This window comes from Notolabrus celidotus, chromosome 4 (assembly GCF_009762535.1).
Source record: "Notolabrus celidotus isolate fNotCel1 chromosome 4, fNotCel1.pri, whole genome shotgun sequence".
Taxonomy (NCBI): domain Eukaryota; kingdom Metazoa; phylum Chordata; class Actinopteri; order Labriformes; family Labridae; genus Notolabrus; species Notolabrus celidotus.
In genome coordinates this window covers 39769244-39786731 of record NC_048275.1, presented here as the reverse complement: position 1 = coordinate 39786731, position 17488 = coordinate 39769244, and the positions used below count along the sequence as shown (strand labels likewise).

The following is a 17488-nucleotide window of genomic DNA, read 5'->3' as shown; positions in this document are numbered from 1 at the left end:
GTCTGTTATAGGTCCCTGTGGATTCAGGGTCTGACAGTGTCTCTCACAGCTGTGTGAACTCCTGTACCTAACATGTTCATCACTTTATACGTGAGGGATAATGTGAGCAGCAGTGTGGGCAGAGTCCTCCTCCACCTGACACTTTAAAAGATCCTGACCCCCGCGACCAACTGAAGGCATAAACAGACTCAAATATGGATTTAGAGATGACAGTGAAATAAAATCCTCCCTCTGATTCCACGGTCGGTATCTCGTCCATGGTAGCAAACTCTGATCTTGATTTATGAGTTCACATCAAACTGAACATTTGAATTCAGGGTCCAGTTCTAAACCTGATCCTCCTCTTTGTTGTAATACACCTTAAAGTGAACATTGAAGGTAATGTTCGACAAGGTGAACGGGACTCTTGCAGGAATATCTCTGTTGACATGTCTGTCCTCCTTCAGCTCTCCTTCTTCTCTCTGACGTTGACTTTAAACATAAACGAGTCAGACGTCTCCTCTTTGAACATTGTATCTGTTATCTCTACCTCTTCTGGTTTCAGGGACTTTGTAGAGACCAGCATCTTAGAGATGCTCTCTCTAGCTCTGGATCTCAGGACAGGATGTTGCTCCTCTTCTCCCTCTCAGAGATGGTTGGGGTTTAGCAGCTCCTCAGGCTGAGACCACATCTGTGCCCGCTAACTGTCATTATTTCCCCGCGACCAAGACCAGCCTGAGACTACACTGACGTTTTTACCACAGTGTCAACAGGCAGAGGGGGGATTAGACGGACTACTTTATGTGGATTGATCTGATATGACGTGTGATCAGGTGGTTCCCTGTGTTGCTTTTGCAATTGAGAATTGAGGGGTGGCTGTGGCTCAGTGGGTAGAGTTGGTCGTCAGTCATTTTGAAGGTTGGCGGTTCGATCCCAGCTCTGGCAGTCACATGCTGAGGTGTCCTTGAGCAAGACACTGAACCTCAAACTGCTCCCGCTGTTGTTCAGAGGTGTGTGAATGTGTACGAAGGAGATCAGCTAATACTGATGGTTCCTTACATCAGGGGTTCCCAAACTTTTCAGCCCGCAACCCCCAAAATATAGGTGCCAAAGACTCACGACCCCCCGTCCCTCAAAGTGATTTAATGTGTCTTCATTTAGCTGGTCTGCAGAAAATACCCTACCTATATGAGCATGTGTCTGTGTTTCCTGTGCTGTTATGAATGAACCTGCTGCTACTGATGCTTTTGATAATTAACTGTTCACTAACCCTAAACTTAGGAGTCATCTGGAGAAAAGAAAGGCAGAAAACTCATTACATTTTATATTTTCAAGGTTTTATTTCAAGGTTAGCTACTATTTATGTTGATATATTTTACTATAATGGGTTAAATGTAATATTTTTTCATAACTTAAAAAAAAAAAACATTCTAGAAGACATCTCACGACCCCCCATTTGTGTCTCGCGACCCCCCAGGGGGTCCTGGCCCACACTTTGGGAACCCCTGCCTTACATTAGCAGCCTCTACCCTCAGTGAGTGAATGGGTTTGAATGGGTGAATGTGACGAGTAGTGTAAAAGCGCTTTGAGAGGTCAGACAGACTTGAAAAGCGCTATATAAGTACAAGTCCATTTACCATTTCTGTTGATCTGGGGTTTCAACCAATCAGAATGGAGTATTGAACACACATAGAACATAAACAGCCACAGTTCCTGTAACAGCAGCTTGTTTGTTCAGTTTGAAACGGAGGATTGTCCCTGAATAATCAGAGAGGAGGAGAGGTGGAAATTCCCTCTGATGTTTCTAGATATGACTCCATCTCTCCCTCTCTCTCTCACACACACAAAGACGTAACCGAAAACACACACAGATATACACAAAGGCACAAACACAGACAGAAAAACACACAGACAGAAACACACACACACACACACACACACACACACACACGCACACACATAGTGTGATCAGTGATTAACTCTTGATTTGTCATCTACAGGAAAATCCCAGAGGGAGGAAGAAGAGAGCTGAAACTTCATCACTGTCAGTGATTTGGTCATGGCAGGAGCTCTCAGGTAAATATATGCTCAGGCTTAAAGGGCTGACCTCTCAGGAACATGTATATTCAGGCAGGACTGCAGACAGACCAGTTCAGCACCTGGACTCTTCTACTACAGAGCCATGCTGTTGTAATCCGTGCAGAATGTGGTTTGGCATCGTCTTTCTGAAATATGTAAGGTCCTCCTGAAGACTTCATTGTCTGGATGGTAGCATATGTTGCTCCTAAACCTGTAGATATTGTTCAGCATTAATGGAGCCTTCACAGATGTGGAAGCTACCCATGCCATGGACATTTACAGTTATACTTAAAATGATTCAACCCTCATAGCAAATTAAGTTTATATGCAGATTTTCCAAACCTTCAGCTGTTTGCAATAAACAAACCAAACAAGAGCAATTTAGATATCTCAACCATAGACTGTATAAATGATGGACGTAGTATCTGTGACGCCACCCATCTGTTCCTGAGCGCTGTTTTGAAGGCAATCGTCGGTGGCAGCCATATTGGAAATGCTGAACTCAACCAGGCAGAGTGTGAGGTAAAGAGGCAGAGTGTGAGCCTCCTCGCCAACAGCTATGCGTTCCCGTCCGGGAGTACAGTCAGTCATGTCCTTATTTGGGCAAAACTCGTAATCTTAATATCTTCTGAACAGTTGCGTTAGAAAAATATTCAGTGCAGTACAGTGTGTGCTGATAGAGAAATTAGCTTTGTAGAGCCAAGCCGTTTTTTGAACCAGGCTGTAAACATGTTTATTTCTGCTGTAAAGATCGTCTTCTTTGAATGGGTGTGTATGTGGTTTCTGGAGTTTCTGCAGCCAGCCTCTAGTGGACGCTTGATGAACTGCAGTTCATAACACTTCCGCATGGGCTTCATATTTTGAGACCGGAGATTGCCCCTTAAAACTGGGGTTGGTAGTCAGATTTAGATCCACTTTTTCTTATACTGGTTAAAATGATCTTTATGTCCTGATGGTAATCAATACATAATGTGTTCTTAAAAAAGAGGTAAAAAAAGCTGCTATCTACAGCCGGAGTAAACCTGGGAAAACACCAACCAATCCCTACCATCAGGAGCCAAATGATGAAACCAATCAAATCCTGTCTTGCCATTCTGCCCGCCTCCTGCGGTGGTTTGATCATGTCTGGTGTAGATGGTTTGATCATGTCTGGTGTAGATGGTTTGATCATGTCTGGTGTAGATGGTTTGATCATGTCTGGTGTAGATGGTTTGATCATGTCTGGTGTAGATGGTTTGATCATGTCTGGTGTAGATGGTTTGATCATGTCTGGTGTAGATGGTTTGATCATGTCTGGTGTAGATGGTTTGAACATGTCAGATTGAACAGGAGGATCAGGATATACTGATCTGAGAGCCTCAGGCCCACAGAGGCGGAGGACTCTTTGAAACAGAGTCAGCAGAGCTGTCTTGTTAAGCTGAGCTAGCTTTTACCAGACTGGAGCTTCAGATATTAGAGTTTCTTAGATGAGAATCTGATGAACTGTCAAATCCACTTCAATCATGAGGTTTTTTTCCCAGTCTACCTGCGTGATCAACAATACACCAAGAGTTACGGTAGAAAGGAGGAAGAGTACTCCTTCTGTCTCTCTCTCTTTCCTTCCTCCTTTTACTCAGTCTGAGCAGTCAGCTGCAGCAGCAGAGTGACATCATCAGCCTTAGCCCCGCCCCCTCTGTGCTGGTCTGGAATTCTGGGGGTTTTCCTCCTCACAGCCACTTCCAGGAAGTGACTGAAAACAGAGCAAGCAGAGGGGCGGGGGTAAAAGGACACGGAGACACACACACACACACAGAACCGAGTGCGAGTGAGGTAGTGAGTGAGTCTGTCTCTCTCTCTCTCTCTCTCTCTCTCTCTCTCTCTCTCTCTCTCTCTCTCTCTCTCTCTCCCTCCCTCTCTCTCTCTCTCCTTCCTGTCTCTCTCACTCCCTGGTCCGGTGAAAGTGAAACAGCTGCAGGTTTTATTTTGTTGTTCGTTTGTTTGTTCCCTCGTTCAGAGAAAGAGAGAGAGCGATTAAAGGAGGCAGGTCAGACACACACACACTTACACACACACTTGAACACACACACAGTTATTACATTTTTGTTTGTTTGTATGTTTGCAGGATGACTGAACCTCCGTTCATCAACGTCTACGATAACGATGTGAGTCCAACTTTTTCATTTAACAGTTATAGGTGAACAATTAAACAGGTGAACAGTTTAACAGGTGAACAGTTTAACAGGTGAACAGTTTAACAGGTGAACAGTTTAACAGGTGAACAGTTTAACAGGTGAATAGTTAAACAGGTGAATAGTTAAACGGGTGAACAGTTTAACAGGTGAACAGTTTAACAGGTGAATAGTTAAACAGGTGAATAGTTAAACGGGTGAACAGTTTAACAGGTGAATAGTTAAACAGGTGAATAGTTTAACAGGTGAATAGTTTAACAGGTGAACAGCTAAACAGGTGAACAGTTTAACAGGTGAACAGTTTAACAGGTGAATAGTTTAACAGGTGAATAGTTTAACAGGTGAACAGCTAAACAGGTGAACAGTTAAACAGGTGAACAGTTTAACAGGTGAATAGTTTAACAGGTGAACAGTTTAACAGGTGAACAGTTTAACAGGTGAATAGTTAAACAGGTGAACAGTTTAACAGGTGAATAGTTAAACAGGTGAATAGTTTAACAGGTGAACAGTTTAACAGGTGAACAGTTAAAGCTGGGTGGGTGCACAGAGACTCAGTAGTTTACTTTGCTCTAATGATTTCCTGCAGAGAGTCCGAGCTCTGCAGGGACAGAGGGAATCATCATGTGTTATTTCATATTAAACAGACTCTGCAGGAGACACTGTGATCATCAGGGTGTTCACTGACAGCACATGGTAGCTAAAGGCATCATAGTTTACATTCAGTTGAAATGGCATTATAATTCACCGAAGTGAATGTTGCCGTGAGTCAGGGTTTATACATAAAACTCCAATAATTCAAATGAAATGTGAAAAACTCCCTGTCTCTACATGAGTTAAAGTGAAAGTGCTCCACATGTCACTTCAGAGTTTGACACAGTGTGGGAAATTTGAGTTTCAATTACTTTAAATTTTCCGGTAAATTCTTGTCTGACTATTCTGCGCATTAAAAGAAGTGTGAGTTTCCCTGCTGAGTTAGATTGCACTTTAAAAGACTGATAGAAAGGCTTTTACAAATATATTCAGATATTTATTTGGGTTTTTGAAATATTCAAAAATCTTTGAATCAGGGTTTCAAGTTTCAGAAAAACAAACCCAAAAAGGGAATAAGCTCACTGAAGGATTAAAACATGCTGTCTCTGAGTCTCTCTCCTCCTGTGCGTGTTGACCATGGTCACCATGGTTACGTGACCATGTGTGTCAGTCATCACACTTTGTTCCAACACATCTTCTGGGATCTTAGATGGTCAAATGTTCTGTCACAGTATAACATGACGGAAATATGTTCTGCTTCAGCTGCAGATGAATCTGATGCAGTACGACTACATTCCTCCAGTGGACATAAAGACTGAACCCTACATACCTGAGACAGGTACGCAGACAACTGCTCAGTAAAGATCTGACGCACGCACACACACCATGATACTGACTATGACATGTTCATTGCATGTTAATTATATGTTTATTACAAATTTTATTACAAGTATTTACTTGTGACATGTTTATTGCATGTTTAATACATGTTTATTACAGGTATTTACATGTTTATGACATGTTGACGACATGTTTATTACATTTTCATTGCATGTTTAGTACATGTTTATCACACGTTTATTACAGGTATTTACATGTTTATGACATGTTTACGACATGTTGATGACATTTTTATGACATGTTCATTGCATGTTGCTGACATGTTTATTACATTTTTATTGCATGTTTAGTACATGTTTATTACAGGTATTTACATGTTTATGACATGTTCATTGCATTTTTATTGTCTAAATCATGTATCACATGTTGATGACATGTTCTTTGCATGCTTATTGTTTAATTCATGTATTACATGTTGATAACATGTTTATGAAATGTTCTTTGCATGTCTGTTGTTTACATCATGTATTACATGATATCTGTGATATCGGTGATATTATGTGGGAGGTATCAGAGCAGATGTACCTGACAGAGTCTGAGCTCATCGTGTTCAGCATGCTCACGGTTCATACAGAGCTTGGACAGAAAAATGAGTCAGGTATTAAAGCACTGATCAAACACATGGAGCTGACTTTATGTTTATGAGATTAGAAAGCATACAACCTGAACTCAGAGTTTAAAGAGCCTTTAGAAACCTGAGCTTGGACTCTCTTGAGCTTGGTGTTATAAACTCAATGAGGACGTCTTGTTTCCTCAGTCTAATCGATGAAAACATAAAAACAAGATCTGACAGGACCTTTTAGATCTATTTGTTAGCAGATATGAAATTGTCACCACTGAAACTTGATGAATGCGGTGTTTAAAGCACTCACGGTCAGTGCATGTGTGAGGTTAAACCAAGATATGGTTTACTCGTGAGTACTGTACTCGGGCACTAAACCTGAGTTTGTAGAAGCTGTTTAGATCTCTCCATCCCAGTCCTACAGCAGCTCTCTGTAGAAATGCTGTACCGTGAGCTGGAACCTTGTTTGAAAATGTTTTGAGCCCATCGGATTAAAGAAACCCAACATGGGAAGAGTTCTCACAGGAATCCAAGACCCTCTGAAACACCTGTAAGAGATTAGATCTTTGTGAACCACCAGAGAACAGTACTGCAAACTTTGTAAAACTGTTTTGTCCTATGAAATAAGGACGTTCTGTGGTGACTGGTTCTGAAGTCCCGGCTGTGGCTCAGTGGGTAGAGTCTGTTGGCTCTCAATAGGAGGGTTGGTGGTTTGATCCCAGCTCCTGCAGTCACATTCCGAAGTGTCCTTGGGCAAGACACTGAACCCCTAAACCCAGGATCACAGAGTCTGCAGGTACATGGTGTCACACTGGTTTGCAGAGTGTGTCTACCACTAGCAGAGCTAGCTCCAGCAGCCATCAGTCCTCCTTCAGGTCCTCATGCCTGTGCTGGTTCCTCATGTCTCTGGTGGAGTGGTTATATGTCAGTTTAACCAGACAGCCTACATACAACTTTATTTGCATTTACTAGATCAACACACTGACAAACCACACCCACCACCAGATGACATCATCACCTGTGCTCCTTTACATCCAGGTAGAAGGGCTTCAGAGCGTTAGCAACCGAATGGTAAGGGGACTACATTTAACCCTTCTCTGAAATATGAACGCGTGAGGGGCTTCAGCCTGTGGAGAACCTGCTTACTGACACATTTTAGATCCACTCTAGGTCTTACAAAAGTTTCTAACTGTGAAAGTCTCTCATGGTGTGATTTCTAAGTGAGTCTCTGTCCCTGTATGACAGGACAACACTGCAGATATGAGAACTGTCCCTGTCAAGACTCACACAGTGTGCAGCTCAGTTTACAGTCAGTTTATTGAACCTGAACTAAGGGGGTTTCACAGGTTCAGTTTTATCAAACACTGATTTAATGTCTCATACTTACATGGAAACGGGTCCTGGGATATTCCAGACCTTTTTACCAGAACCAATTCAAATCTGAGCAATGATTTCAAACTGAAGAGACGTCATGGAGCTTCATTAGAGAGCCTGACCTGACCTTTGATATCCTCCTGCTGGGAGAAACAGAAACGTCATCAGTCTGTGAACAGTGATGAAGCAGCACTTCAGAAATCAGACACACTTTCTAGAGTAACAGCCGGGGAGACACCTGGAGTCTGGCTGAAATAGAGAAAGTTAATAGTAAATCTGTAAATGTTGAAAGCCCTGGATGAAAAGCAGGTGCTCAGACAGGTAACAGATATTAACTTCACCTCTTTGTTTTTTCAGCTCACGGCCCCTACATTCAAATCATCGAGGAGCCAAAACAGGTGAGAGCAGCAGTCTACCTGCTAATCTATGTTCAACACTGGACACTTAAAGTCACATGTCCTGGTTATCATTGTGTTGCTGAATATGTAAGGTCTTCCTGAAAACGTCATTGTCTGGATGGTAGCATATGTTGCTCCTAAACCTGTAGATATTGTTCAGCATTAATGGAGCCTTCACAGATGTGGATGCTACCCATGCCATGGACTCTTATGATCCCCATACCATCAGGGATGCTGGCTTTGAACTGTGAGCTGATAACAAGCCGGGTGGTCCCTCTCCTCTTTAGAGCGGAGGACACAGCGTCCATGATTTCCAAAAAGAATGTCAGATTTTCATCAGACCATAGGACAGTTTTCCACTTCCCCTCAGTCCATCTTAAACAGGCTCAGGTCCAGAGTAGTCATTGGAGGTTCTGGATCAGATTTATACATGGTTTCCTCTTTGCATGGTTAAGTTTAAACCTGACTTTGTGGATGAAGAGACTTCAACTACAGAGTCATGTCTGTTTTTAATGCAGTGACTTCCACTACAGAGTCATGTCTGTTTTTAATGCAGTGATCTCCACTACAGAGTCATGTCTGTTTTTAATGCAGTAGTCTCCACTACAGTCATGTCTGTTTTTAATGCAGTGACTTCCACTACAGAGTCATGTCTGTTTTTAATGCAGTGATTTCCACTGCAGAGTCATGTCTGTTTTTAATGCAGTGATTTCCACTACAGTCATGTCTGTTTTGAATGCAGTGACTTCCACTACTGAGTCATGTCTGTTTTGAATGCAGTGATCTCCACTACAGAGTCATGTCTGTTTTGAATGCAGTGACTTCCACTACAGAGTCATGTCTGTTTTTAATGCAGTGATCTCCACTACAGAGTCATGTCTGTTTTTAATGCAGTGGTCTCCACTACAGAGTCATGTCTGTTTTTAATGCAGTGATTTCCACTGCAGAGTCATGTCTGTTTTTAATGCAGTGATTTCCACTGCAGAGTCATGTCTGTTTTTAATGCAGTGGTCTCCACTACAGTCATTTATGTTTTGAATGCAGTGATCTCCACTACAGAGTCATGTCTGTTTTTAATGCAGTGATTTCCACTGCAGTCATGTCTGTTTTTAATGCAGTGATTTCCACTACAGAGTCATGTCTGTTTTTAATGCAGTGACTTCAACTACAGAGTCATGTCTGTTTTAAGTGACCTGACTGTAATTAAATAGCTAACTTTTAAGTAACCTTAAGTGTTTGTTTTTTGCCCCCCCAGAGGGGTTTTCGTTTCCGTTATGAGTGTGAGGGCCCGTCCCACGGCGGGCTCCCAGGGGCATCTAGTGAAAAGAACCGGAGAACCTACCCGACCGTGAGAGTGAGTAACACTGACAGCACTTCAACAACAAGTCTCTAACCTCTATCTCGCTGTCTCACATACCAACAGTCTTTATGTGCTGCTGCTGTGTTCATGTCTTCTGGGAGTTAATCAAACAATCAGCTTAAAGTTATAAAAGTTATTAAAGTTATTTTTCAATAATTACCACAACAAGGGTAGACACCAGCAGATTTCATTTCAGTATGTTGGAAAAGTCTGACACGTCTGTAAAAAGGAAAAGTGTTCAGTATGTGATGTGATGATATAAAGCTTGTAGTTTTAATACATGTGTAGTTTTATCTCTGTCCCCTGAACATCAACAGTTTACAGTTAACTGAAGACATTAGGCTCCAATCAGGATGGTTTCAGAGCTTTTACAACCATGTCACATCACGAGAAGAAAAACAAAGACCAGATATTCTTACAAATGTGCACCATGTCAGAAAACCCCTAGAGAGCAGCTTTGGATGGGGGAGGTATTTGGCAGGAAAGAGGAGAAGTCTCTTAAGTAGAGTTCTCTAGCTGTTTAAGATGCAGAATTAACATGGAGACAGACTGAGTGGAACCAAATCCTCATCCTCTAGGCCGGAGGTTCCCAAAGTTTTGGTCGGGACCCTCTGGGGGGTCGCAAGACACAATTGAGGGGTTGTGAGATGTGTTCCAAAATGTTTTTTTTTTTAAGTTATTTAAAAATAGTACATTGTACCCTTTATAGTACAAAATATGGACAGAAATAGACGCGAAACTTGAAACAAAACCTTGCAAATATAAAATGTAATGAGTTTTCTGCCTTTCTTTTCTTCAGATGACTCATAAGTTTAGAGTTAGTGAACAGTTAATTATCTAAAGCATCAGTAGCAGCAGGTTCATTCATAACATCACAGGAAACACAGACACATGCTCATATAGGTAGGGTCATTTTCTGCAGACCAGCTAAATGAAGACACATTAAATCACTATAAGGGACAGTGGGGGTCAGAAGTCTTTGGCACCTATATTTTGGGGTTCGCGGGCCGAAAAGTTTGGGAACCCCTGCTCTAGGCCTCAGACCCACACCTGGAGCAGCAGCGTAAAGTCAGGGTCTAACTTCAAAAACATTCGAGATACATTTATTTCTACTTTTATTTCAGTTCAGATTAGGGATGGGTACCTTTCACATTTGAACCGATACCGGTACCTAGGAATCGGTACCGGTACTCAACGGTACCAATTTTCTGTACTTTTGTGTTTTTATGTGGTAATAAATGTTCATTTAAAAAAAAAAATCTCAAATTTGTTTAATTTAATATATTTATTTAATTTAACATGAAATGAACAGAAACAGGATTATATGGGTGATTAGATATATTAGCTGACTCGTGCTGATTGCTCTTTCAGGAGTTTATCAATGAACACACGTGAATGTCTACGGACGGGGAACAGTCAGTTCTCCGTCTCTTTATAAGAACAGGACACACAACTTACTTGTTGGGCATTCACTCACACATGAACGGTTATAAACAGGGCAGGTAGTCAGAGCGAGTCCGTCTCAATCATAGACTGTATAAAATAAACTTAATCCTCCAGCTGCTCTGTTGTGAGTGCGCGCGCCCGTCAGCTGCAGGCTCCGTTTGGCACGCTCCTGCACAGATGCAGAGAGCAGAGAGCAGAGACGTCCACCCGATCAGCCTCTGACTTTATTACAGGACGAAAGTATGGAAAATCACCTCCTCTTCCTCTCCCTCCCTTCAGTACCTCAAGAAGAATCCAAGTGTTTGTATGCTGTGACTTTTTACTCTTCAGTCAGTGATCTGAATCCTTCCTGCCCTCAGATTAATAACTACGTGGGTCACGCCCGGGTGGAGGTCCAGCTGGTGAGCCACTCTGACCCACCTCGGGTTCACGCTCACAGTCTGGTCGGACGTCACTGCACCGAGAATGGAACCTGCACGCTGGATGTCGGCCCCAACGACCTCACGGCCTCGTCAGTATATCATACATTATTACCATTATTTTCATTGTATTGTATTAATATCTTATTATTAGTTTCTTCTATTAATATTATTTGATATTCTTACTTATTGTCTATAGTGCAACTGTAATGACTGAATTTCCCCCGGGGTAAATAAAGTATTTCTGATTCTGATTCTGAATCAAATCGCTGCTCCTGTCCCAACCAGGGGTGCAGCTCGCTCGGCTGGAAGTGAAGCTTCCAGCAAAGCGACTGCCCCCTGGTGGCTGGCTGCAGTATAGGTCAAAAACTCTGTCTCCCCGATTCATTTGAATGGGGCTGCAGTCACACTTTAAAAATGAAATACTGTACATGTGGTACGAATGTTTCTCCCATCCGTATGCTGTGGTGATATGTAGTTAGTATTTGACTGTTTTGTGTTCAAGGCCTCTTTTTTCTGAAAAGTCTTTTACTCGTTTAAAAAACAGGGTTTTACCTCCGGGTTTACTTTGATTGACAGCTGCCGTAGAGGGAATCTCCATAGGATCTTGTGATGCTACGCTGTACGCTCATTACCATGCCGACACAGAAATTACCCTGGCAACCACAGAAATTCTGTGGCTTCGCAGACTCTGGCTGCACAATGGCTGCACCCTGGAGCGGGTTTTTTTGGCTTCAGAACCGTACAACGGGAAGAGGCGGAGCAACGCTGTCCATTTTTATTTACAGTCTATGGTCCCAACACTTAGAAAAAGAGATCATCACAGCAGATAGGAACTAATACAATGAAATAAGTAAGGGATAATGTATGGTTAGCAGGGTAAAAAGAAACTAATGTCACAACTTTGAACCCTGCTGCTATCATCACCACCGCTCATGGTTTAACTTTCTTTGGAGAGATCACTAACCTAAAGTTTCTCTCACCTGCTCCGCTCCTTCATCATATTGATGGACAGGATACAAGATTTAAACGTCCGTAGCCTGACGATTTAGCATTCTAACCAAAGCTAACGTTTTAGCCACATGTTTTCCAATATGATGCTAACTGAAGCTAACAGTTTCCCCTCACCTTACGGTCTATGGTGTCAACAAGCAGAAGCTAAATGTGTCTGAACTCTTCTCTGTGGATTGATTTGACATGACGTGTGATCAGTTTGTCTCTGGTGTTGCTCATGTTAGTGAAAGTTAATAACTGCTGTCAAGGGGTTTAGACCAATCAGAATGAAGCTTCTTACACAACCAGAAGATCAGTAAGAGAGGCGGGTAATAATCATGTGATAAAGGTACTCAAAGTCAAGCTCTATCTACATGAAGAGAAAAAGAGGAAGTGTTCATGTTTATATCCGTCGTCAGAGCGATGTGATTACTGTCAAAGAAAATTCCAAACAGGAAGTCCCGTCTTTAAATTCAGCTTCAGGTCTGATCTTCATGAGACTTTAAAACATGCCACACATCAGTGTGGTACAGTTTGACTCAGAACACCAGAGGGGTATACTACAAAGCGAGTTCAGCATATCCCAGATATCTTATCCTGATCCGGTTTCATTGATGTGAGGAAAGATAATCAATAACTGTCATCAGTATTTTATATATAAAATCCTACAGGTAGACAAAGTGTCCTGCCTGTCTCTTCTCCACTGCGGGCTTAACCGCAGTTCTCCCCCGTCCCCTGACGATCAGCCCACAGAGCTCCGTGATTGAGCGAGCTGATTGGTCAGTGGGCAGAGTTTTGTACAAACTGATCTTTGATCCTGAGGTTAACCTGCTCTGGAGCAGGTTAGGAGTTCAGCTTGAGTAACCATGGTGATCTACCCTGGTAAGGAGTGAACCATCTTCGTAGTACAGAAAATCCAGAGTTAACCCTGAAGTTACCTCGATAACCGCAAATCCGACTTCGTAGTATCCCCCTCAGGAGGCTCTGAGTGTTTAGATACAGATATGACTTCTGTTCACGCATCATCACCTTTTATTCCCTAATATCTGACTTTCATTGAAACCACGTTCAGTAAGTTTGTTTCATCGTGTTGGTCTTTACTGAAACCAGATCCAGTCTTTGACACAGCTAAGAACTGAAGAAGGGTCCTGTCCAGAACTCAGACCAGTACAGGGTTAATAGCAGACGGTTAGAAAGTAAATATAGAATGACAAATGGACGTGATGTTAATGAGACGTGTTCTGTTACTGACCTGTGATGTCACTTCCTGTAGCTTCAGTAACCTGGGGATACTCCATGTGACAAAGAAAGGTGTGGGGGAGGTCCTGAGCAGGAGGCTGAAAGAGGAGAGGAGGAGACAGAGAGGAGCCCACTATCACATGACAGGTAAACAAACAAACAAACAGATTAACACACAAACAGGTAAACAAACACACCGTCCAGTATACAAACAAAAAGATAAACAAACACACCGTCAGGTATACAAACAAACAGATAAACAAACAAACACACAATTAGGTATACAAACACACAATTAGGTATACAAACACACAATTAGGTATACAAACACATCGTCAGGTATACAAACAAACAGATAAACAAACAAACAGAAAAACAAACACCGTCAGGTATATAAACAAACAGATAAACAAACACAAACAGATGAACAAACACCGTCAGGTATACAAACAAACAGATAAACAAACAAACACACAATTAGGTATACAAACAAACAGATAAACAAACACAAGGTCAGGTATACAAACAAACAGATAAACAAACACAAACAGATAAACAAACACAAAGTCAGGTAAACAAACACAAGGTCAGGTAACCACAAACAGATAAACAAACAAAAAGATAAACAGGTAAAACACAGATAAACACCTAGATAAACACAGATAAACAAAAAAACTAACATGTAAATAAACAAACTCCTCCTCCTCCTCCCTCTCCTCTCCTCCTTCCCCCCACTCCTCTCATCTCCTCCTCCTGTCTTCCTCTTCCTCCTCCTCCACCTCCTGTCTTCCTCTCCTCCTCCTCCCCCTGCAGAGTCAGAGGAGGTGTCCATCCAGAAGGAGGCGAAGGAGCTGGGGAAGGTGATGGATCTGAACATCGTGAGGTTAAAGTTCACAGCCTTCCTGCAGGATAGCAATGGAGGCTTCACCAGAGCCCTGAAACCCGTGGTCTCCAACCCGATCTACGACAGCAGTAAGTAAAACCTGATCTACGACAGCAGTAAGTAAAACCTGATCTATGACAGCAGTTAGTAAAACCTGATCTACGACAGCAGTTAGTAAAACCTGATCTACGACAGCAGTAAGTAAAACCTGATCTACGACAGCAGTAAGTAAAACCTGATCTACGACAGCAGTTAGTAAAACCTGATCTACGACAGCAGTAAGTAAAACCTGATCTACGACAGCAGTAAGTAAAACCTGATCTACGACAGCAGTTAGTAAAACCTGATCTATGACAGCAGTTAGTAAAACCTGATCTACGACAGCAGTTAGTAAAACCTGATCTATGACAGCAGTTAGTAAAACCTGATCTACGACAGCAGTTAGTAAAACCTGATCTATGACAGCAGTTAGTAAAACCTGATCTACGACAGCAGTAAGTAAAACCTGATCTATGACAGCAGTTAGTAAAACCTGATCTATGACAGCAGTTAGTAAAACCTGATCTATGACAGCAGTTAGTAAAACCTGATCTATGACAGCAGTTAGTAAAACCTGATCTGCATCAGCAGTTAGTAAAACCTGATCTGCATCAGCAGTTAGTAAAACCTGATCTATGACAGCAGTTAGTAAAACCTGATCCAAGACAGCAGTTAGTAAAACCTGATCCACGACAGCAGTTAGTAAAACCTGATCTATGACAGCAGTTAGTAAAACCTGATCTACGACAGCAGTTAGTAAAACCTGATCTATGACAGCAGTTAGTAAAACCTGATCTACATCAGCAGTTAGTAAAACCTGATCTACATCAGCAGTTAGTAAAACCTGATCTGCATCAGCAGTTAGTAAAACCTGATCTGCATCAGCAGTTAGTAAAACCTGATCTATGACAGCAGTTAGTAAAACCTGATCTACGACAGCAGTTAGTAAAACCTGATCTATGACAACAGTTAGTAAAACCTGATCTATGACAGCAGTTAGTAAAACCTGATCTATGACAGCAGTTAGTAAAACCTGATCTATGACAGCAGTTAGTAAAACCTGATCTATGACAGCAGTTAGTAAAACCTGATCTACGACAGCAGTTAGTAAAACCTGATCTATGACAGCAGTTAGTAAAACCTGATCTATGACAGCAGTTAGTAAAACCTGATCTATGACAGCAGTTAGTAAAACCTGATCTATGACAGCAGTTAGTAAACCTGATCTATGACAGCAGTTAGTAAAACCTGATCTATGACAGCAGTTAGTAAAACCTGATCTACGACAGCAGTTAGTAAAACCTGATCTACATCAGCAGTTAGTAAAACCTGATCTACGACAGCAGTTAGTAAAACCTGATCTATGACAGCAGTTAGTAAAACCTGATCTATGACAGCAGTTAGTAAATCCTGATCTATGACAGCAGTTAGTAAAACCTGATCTACGACAGCAGTTAGTAAAACCTGATCTATGACAGCAGTTAGTAAAACCTGATCTATGACAGCAGTTAGTAAAACCTGATCTATGACAGCAGTTAGTAAAACCTGATCTACATCAGCAGTTAGTAAAACCTGATCTATGACAGCAGTTAGTAAAACCTGATCTATGACAGCAGTTAGTAAAACCTGATCTATGACAGCAGTTAGTAAAACCTGATCTATGACAGCAGTTAGTAAAACCTGATCTATGACAGCAGTTAGTAAAACCCGATCTATGACAGCAGTTAGTAAAACCTGATCTATGACAGCAGTTAGTAAAACCTGATCTATGACAGCAGTTAGTAAAACCTGATCTATGACAGCAGTTAGTAAAACCTGATCTACGACAGCAGTTAGTAAAACCTGATCTATGACAGCAGTTAGTAAAACCTGATCTATGACAGCAGTTAGTAAAACCTGATCTATGACAGCAGTTAGTAAAACCTGATCTATGACAGCAGTTAGTAAAACCTGATCCAAGACAGCAGTTAGTAAACCCTGATCTACGACAGCAGTTAGTAAAACCTGATCTATGACAGCAGTTAGTAAAACCTGATCTACGACAGCAGTTAGTAAAACCTGATCTATGACAGCAGTTAGTAAAACCTGATCTATGACAGCAGTTAGTAAAACCTGATCTATGACAGCAGTTAGTTAAACCTGATCTACGACAGCAGTTAGTAAAACCTGATCTATGACAGCAGTTAGTAAAACCTGATCTACGACAGCAGTTAGTAAAACCTGATCTATGACAGCAGTTAGTAAAACCTGATCTATGACAGCAGTTAGTAAAACCTGATCTACGACAGCAGTTAGTAAAACCTGATCTACGACAGCAGTTAGTAAAACCTGATCTATGACAGCAGTTAGTAAAACCTGATCTATGACAGCAGTTAGTAAAACCTGATCTATGACAGCAGTTAGTAAAACCTGATCTATGACAGCAGTTAGTAAACCTGATCTATGATAGCAGTTAGTAAAACCTGATCTATGACAGCAGTTAGTAAAACCTGATCTACGACAGCAGTAAGTAAAACCTGATCTACGACAGCAGTTAGTAAAACCTGATCTACGACAGCAGTTAGTAAAACCTGATCTATGACAGCAGTTAGTAAAACCTGATCTACGACAGCAGTTAGTAAAACCTGATCTATGACAGCAGTTAGTAAAACCTGATCTATGACAGCAGTTAGTAAAACCTGATCTATGACAGCAGTTAGTAAAACCTGATCTATGACAGCAGTTAGTAAAACCTGATCTATGACAGCAGTTAGTAAACCTGATCTATGACAGCAGTTAGTAAAACCTGATCTATGACAGCAAGTTAGTAAAACCTGATCTATGACAGCAGTTAGTAAAACCTGATCCTAGACAGCAGTTAGTAAAACCTGATCTATGACAGCAGTTAGTAAAACCTGATCTATGACAGCAGTTAGTAAAACCTGATCTATGACAGCAGTTAGTAAAACCTGATCTACTGACAGCAGTTAGTAAACCTGATCTACGACAGCAGTTAGTAAAACCTGATCTACGACAGCAGTAGTAAAACCTGATCTATGACAGCAGTTAGTAAAACCTGATCTATGACAGCAGTTAGTAAAACCTGATCTACTGACAGCAGTTAGTAAAACCTGATCTA

The 17488-nt window shown here is 41.5% G+C and overlaps 1 protein-coding gene across 1 annotated transcript in view; it reads left to right on the top strand.

Moving 5' to 3' along the window:
• Positions 1 to 17488, top strand: part of nfkb2 (nuclear factor of kappa light polypeptide gene enhancer in B-cells 2 (p49/p100)) — a 44799-nt gene that overhangs the window by 3098 nt on the left and 24213 nt on the right. Inside the window, 8 exon segments of the mRNA XM_034681568.1 lie at positions 1980 to 2055; positions 4160 to 4199; positions 5520 to 5595; positions 7951 to 7991; positions 9247 to 9345; positions 11157 to 11308; positions 13483 to 13595; positions 14262 to 14420. Coding sequence (XP_034537459.1) covers positions 2039 to 2055; positions 4160 to 4199; positions 5520 to 5595; positions 7951 to 7991; positions 9247 to 9345; positions 11157 to 11308; positions 13483 to 13595; positions 14262 to 14420 — 697 coding nt within the window. The 5' untranslated portion in view covers positions 1980 to 2038.